This window comes from Merops nubicus, unplaced genomic scaffold, assembly GCF_000691845.1.
Source record: "Merops nubicus isolate BGI_N331 unplaced genomic scaffold, ASM69184v1 scaffold51131, whole genome shotgun sequence".
NCBI classification, from domain to species: Eukaryota; Metazoa; Chordata; class Aves; order Coraciiformes; family Meropidae; genus Merops; species Merops nubicus.
In genome coordinates this window covers 5,131-10,641 of record NW_008587250.1, presented here as the reverse complement: position 1 = coordinate 10,641, position 5,511 = coordinate 5,131, and the positions used below count along the sequence as shown (strand labels likewise).

Genomic DNA, 5,511 nt, shown 5'->3' with positions numbered 1-5,511 from the left:
CTGACCCCTGAGGTGGGACTCGATCCTTCTTCTGCCAGGAGCACGGGCTGTGGCTAAGAACCTTGCAATGATAACAGTGGGTGTATTTAGTACTTCTAAACACATTCTGCGAAGTTGTCTTTAATTTCCACTTCTCTCGTTTTTCTTTGCAGGCCATGATAAAATCCCACAATGCCGTTTTGAGGGGGGAAAAGGGGGTTTAAAAAAATGCCCAAGCAAACAGCGGTGACGATTACTTTGGCGACCCTGCTGGGTGTTGCAGTGGGGGGCCTGATTTTCTGGAAAGCAACCCAGCGTCGGAAAGGAAAAGCATGCTGTAGCAGGCAGCGAGACGAAGTGGTGATAAACTCGGGAGATGAGCAACTGATTAAGGCAGAGGATAAGGAGGTGCTTTCCTTCTCCAGATCTCCCACCTTTCCCTGGGTAGAGAGGACCCTTGGTGCGCACATAGTGATAGTTTCAGAGCAGGAGGAGTGGGATCGTGTTGAACCCTTGCTGAAGAAGGAGCTGGAGAAGTGGCCGGTGCTTGGGATTGATTGTGAGTGGGTGAGTGATCCAGAAACCCCTCTCCTTTAGATTCCAAATTGCAAGGGAAATTGCTGAGGGTGGGGTGATTCTTTTACTTAAACGGATACAATAGGACTGACAATTGAAACTGCCTGTGTGACTATCTGTCACGACAGCAGTGAAGTAGCTGCTAATTTTGATTGTTCTCATGTTTAAGCGTGCTGACTGTGAGTTTTTAAGTCTCTCACTGTATTCGTTTACTGAACTCCTGGGATAAATTGACTATGCTAAACGTAGGGATAATTGTATGGCTAAAAATAACATTATGTGTTTTGTATATCTCTTTAAAGGTAATTTACTAGAAGTAGCTTGGGTTTACACTTTTAAATCCAGCTACATACTTAAGAAACAGTTTCCTAAGGATAATGAACCCAAAAAGGAGGATAATACTGATGTGTAGATATAACTCACTGGGACTATCAGAAAGCAAAGTCCATCTTCAGCTTTTATGTTTGCCCGTGTCAACTCTCAAAACAGGTTTTGAGTCATTTATAAAGCCTGGCTGTGCCATTATTTTGGATGGAAATTTATTCACCCACCGTGTCCTTAGTACAAGCCACAGTTAAACAATGTGGTTACCATGAACATTTAGGTAGAGGGTGGCTTTGTGCTGATGTGGTTTACGAAATTTCTCCTCTGATGGTCTGATTTCTTCTCCCAGCTCAGCTATGAGGGGGAAGGGTGAAAGGGGGAAAGTTTCTCTTGTAGGAGTGTGGCAAGAAGTAGCTTGGGGACAGTAATCCTGTGAAATAGAGCACATCATTTGCAGTAAAATTTTGGAGGCATGTGACAATACTTGACTGTATAAATTGATAGGTTTTTCATGTCTTCAGTGTCCTGTTTTGCAGTTTGTTCTAGCTCCAATATTGCTAATGATAGTGTAACCCAGACTCTGCTTTTTGTCCTTGTTTCAGGTATCTGTGGAGGGAAAAGCAAATCCCGTATCCCTCCTGCAGATGGCTTCTTCCAGTGGCCTCTGCGTTCTTGTTCGATTGCTCAGGCTTGTTGCCAGTGGCCACACTGTCCCAAAGACCCTGTTGGACATCATGGCAGATAGTGCTGTGTTGAAAGTTGGGGTAGGATGCTATGAAGATGCTTGCAGGTTGCTTCACGATTATGGTCTTCCAGTCAAAGGGAGCGTGGATCTCCGGTACTTAGCCATGAGACAGCGGTGAGTGTCTGAAGACAGAGGCAGCTCTGTTTGAGGCATCACTGGAGCTGGAAAATACTTTTTAAAGTAATTTGCATATGCTGAATAATACCAGGCAGATAGTTCTGGAGTTCTCAGGGGGGATTTTAGAGGATGGGCATCACCAGCTGCATGCCAGGGACACGTAAGTAGAACTGTTGAATTACAGGATTTCTTGAAAAAGAACCAAATAAACCAGCTCTGATTTTCTCTCTGTTAATGACAGTACTTCCATTGAAAGATTACAGTTATGATGCCTTTTTCTCATCCTTCATTCTTCCTAAAATAAAATGTTTTACTTTAGAACACTCTTCATGTAGAGTATCTGTATGCTTGAGCGTGTTGTTAGTGATCTGGGGCGTGGGTTTGCTGACCTGATGGTGCCTTTTTAGCACTGAGGATGGACCTCTTGTCTCTAGTGGCCAGGATTCCTCTGAGTTGTTCCTGGCTGTCATGCTCCTCATGAATTGCTGGTCTGTCACTCTAGGATAGACCTCTTTATTTTGGAAGGAGGTAGTTCAGAGCCAAACACTTCAGCCTTAAACGTTGCCAACTGCCAGCCTTGCCTGTTTTGCATATCGCAGGCAGTAGATAATTACTAAATCTAGAAAGGAGATTTTAGCAGAGGGGAGAGAGAGGGGCTGTGCAGCTGACAGGCAGCTGTGTGCTGTTTGAGTGGGAATCCTGTATCATGTGCATTGTCTTCTGGCAGGTTCAGGGCGTGTGAGGCCATCTGAATTTGCATGGGTGTGTGGTTTTGTTTTTAATATGTTTGTTTCACTTTCTTTTTTAAACTGAAGGAAGGCTCTACTTCACAACTGCCTTAGCCTTAAGTCTTTAGCTGAAAAAGTCCTGAACTGCCCGCTTGACAAGTCTCCTCACGTGCGTTGCAGCAACTGGGAGGCAGAAGAACTGACACAAGATCAGGTGTGTCTTCCACTTCAACTGTGTTTTGGGACTGAAAGCAACCTTCCTTAGTAGAGAGGAGGCACTACAACAGGGTGACCTGAGCCTTCTGCAAGCTCTGCCTCAACACCTCACATGTAACTATGGTCTGAAGTTCATTTCAGACTCTGTGCCTGCATTTCCCTCCTTTTCTGTGAAGATATTTTTCTGCCATTTTCCCTGGACTATTGACCCTTGTTTTCCTTTAGTCTTGAAAGATCTTTGAGGCAAGATCCCTTGAAGAAGTGTTTGTACACCCAAAATCTCTCCTTTTTATTATTTTCTTTCCTCCAATCTGTAGCAGTCAGTGCAAGATTAGAGAGGGACCTTGGAGACCACGTTCACCATCTTTGACATTATGATTTCTGTGATTACTTTCTTTAGTCGTGCTGCAGGCGTCTACAAAATCAGTGACCAGTAGAGGGAGTGTCAGGATAAATAATCACATCGAATAGTCGGGGACAAGAGGTCGAAAAGCAGTTTTGATTAGTTAGGGAGGGCTTGGTGGGACAGGAGGCCTGCCTGACCTGAATATTTTTCAGCCCCTTGAAGTTCCTGGGGGCATCCATGAGTATTTCAAGTCTGACTGACCCTAAATTTGGGAATGTGGTGATTTTAGAAAAGTGTCACTCAACTGCCAGAACTTTGCCTTAACTTCAAAAGGAAATAAATCCAGCTTCTGGCTTTACTGTACCAAGTGTTAAAGGCTGATGTTTGGGAGTGGTTGTTGTTTGTCATATCTTGTCGTTTACATTTTTCTGCAGGTTCTCTATGCTGCTAGGGATGCCCAGGTCTCAGTGGCTCTGTTCCTCCATCTGCTGGGGTTCACCAGCCTCCCTGCTACGCCTGAAGGTGTAGACTCCACCGCTGCTTGGGAGAAAGCACTGAGTCAATGCCGGGGCTTGGTGGATGTCCCATTTAGAGGAAGAAGGAGTGGCAACACGGGAGAGGAGAAGAATGGAGAGGGACGATCCCCTCAGAAGACAAAGCATCGGAAATCTTCGGTGAATGGCCATCCCTCTGGCAGCCAGCAAGTGAGAGATCCCCGGAGGCAGAAGAGAAAGCCTCTGGGCGTGGGGTATTCTGCACGGTAAGGCTGTGAGCACATTTTACTCTTTACACCACAGATGGACGACTGAGTGCTGCCTCATTAAACAAAGTGGGTAATATGAGCTAGGAAAGGAAAAATGGGACCTAACAGTTATGGGAGCCTGATTGTGTTCTTGTTGTCCTCATTGCCCTCAGAGTGAAATGAGTGAAACTAGTATTGAAAGCATGGGCAGCACTTGGATCTGTACCAGGTCATGAGCAGGTGGTGAGGTTGTGTTCAGCTTTTTTCTCTTTCTTCTCCTGTGGAGGCATTATCTGGAGAGCAGAGTCCCAGCAGGAGGTGGTTGGCTGTCCTGGTGGCATTTACTGCTCAAGCAGCTGTGCCTGGTCTCCTTCAGGGAGAAGGTGGCAACTGCACAGAGCTTGTCCTTTGGGCAGGATCTGCCTCACAGAGTGCTGTTTGTACTCTGGCCACTGTGGCCACAGAGATGTTGGGGTACTGAGCAGAGCTGACAGCTGAGGTTAGGAGGGGTGGACACTCCATGAGGTGCCAGAGGGCACAGGACAGAACAATCTGGGGCAGCATTGAGGCACTGTGCTTCTGTGTTGGCCAGGGAGAGAGAGGAGGGGGCAGTACTACTCCGGCCTTGTTGCTGCACTCAGGATCCCCATGCCCCAGGAGATTTTATGGAGCAAATCCTAAATTATTATGACCTTTTGCTAATAAGAGTTCAATTGTTTTTAAATTAAAACAAGCTGGAGAAGCCTCTTGAAGCTCAATGCAGTGGAAGATGTGGAGAGCTAGTATGTTTGGTTTTGTTTGGATACAAGTTAATAAAATGTATCACTGGATGTGGGAACTAAAATTGTCTGTAATTACCATTTGGAAAGAACACCAGACATTTTATTTCATTTGTTTTCTCCTTTTCAAGTTTATTGGCTTGGCAATGGAGATGTTTTAGTGTAGTCAATAATATTGATTTCATTAGCAGTCATTAGCAGTATTGTGGCACACAGCAAATCCCTCCAGACTTTATTTTTTCCTTCGTTGGAGCCTGTGTCATACAAAACAGAAAGACTGCAGATCATGGGAAGATTAAAATTTAAACAAAATTGCATTCCAAGCTAAACTGAGATCTTCCTATATCTGTTTATTTATTTATTGGTTTTAATTGTGCTTGACTTCATGAGCGATCCATAGACTCACTGATTTTTTTTACAGCTATCTCCAGCAGTGTGGCTCTGGTCTGTAGTAAGATGAGATGTGATTTTAAAAGTCCTTTTCCACTCTTCCTTTCTATAAGCCTGCTTAGTTTTAATATTTATTAATTTAAAGGTGGGAAGTACTCCAATCAGCTCAGTTGCAGATACTTTGTGGAAGGAGACTTCCTGTGTCATTATTGTTTTTTTGGGTACTTCTTCCCATGGAACTCAGAAGAAATCTTTTGTCAGATGACACAGCCTGTGAATCAACCTTTTTAGCTGGTAGAGCTCTGCTGACTACATATTTATTCAGCCACACTGGAGAGAAGAAACTTTTCCATACTGACTCGTGACATGTCTGTATTCCTGGACAGTTCCTCACAGGTGCTCCTCAAGCCCAGCCTGCTCCCTTCTTCAGTTTTGTTTGAAGGAGGCTGGCAGTGTAAGTGCCACGGTCTGGGGTCAGGGCCACCCCCAGAACAGTAACAAATGCTCTCTGTTAACCCCCTCCCCACACCCCCGCAACGCCAAGCGCAAAGGAACACAGGAGAGGGACA

The 5,511-nt window shown here is 45.0% G+C and overlaps 1 protein-coding gene across 1 annotated transcript in view; it reads left to right on the top strand.

Moving 5' to 3' along the window:
- The first annotated feature begins 207 nt into the window (after positions 1-207).
- Positions 208-5,511, top strand: part of EXD2 (exonuclease 3'-5' domain containing 2) — a 9,407-nt gene continuing 4,103 nt past the window's right edge. Inside the window, exons 1-4 of the mRNA XM_008948844.1 lie at positions 208-546; positions 1,482-1,738; positions 2,557-2,683; positions 3,466-3,791. Coding sequence (XP_008947092.1) covers positions 208-546; positions 1,482-1,738; positions 2,557-2,683; positions 3,466-3,791 — 1,049 coding nt within the window. The remainder of the gene's footprint in view (positions 547-1,481; positions 1,739-2,556; positions 2,684-3,465; positions 3,792-5,511) is intronic.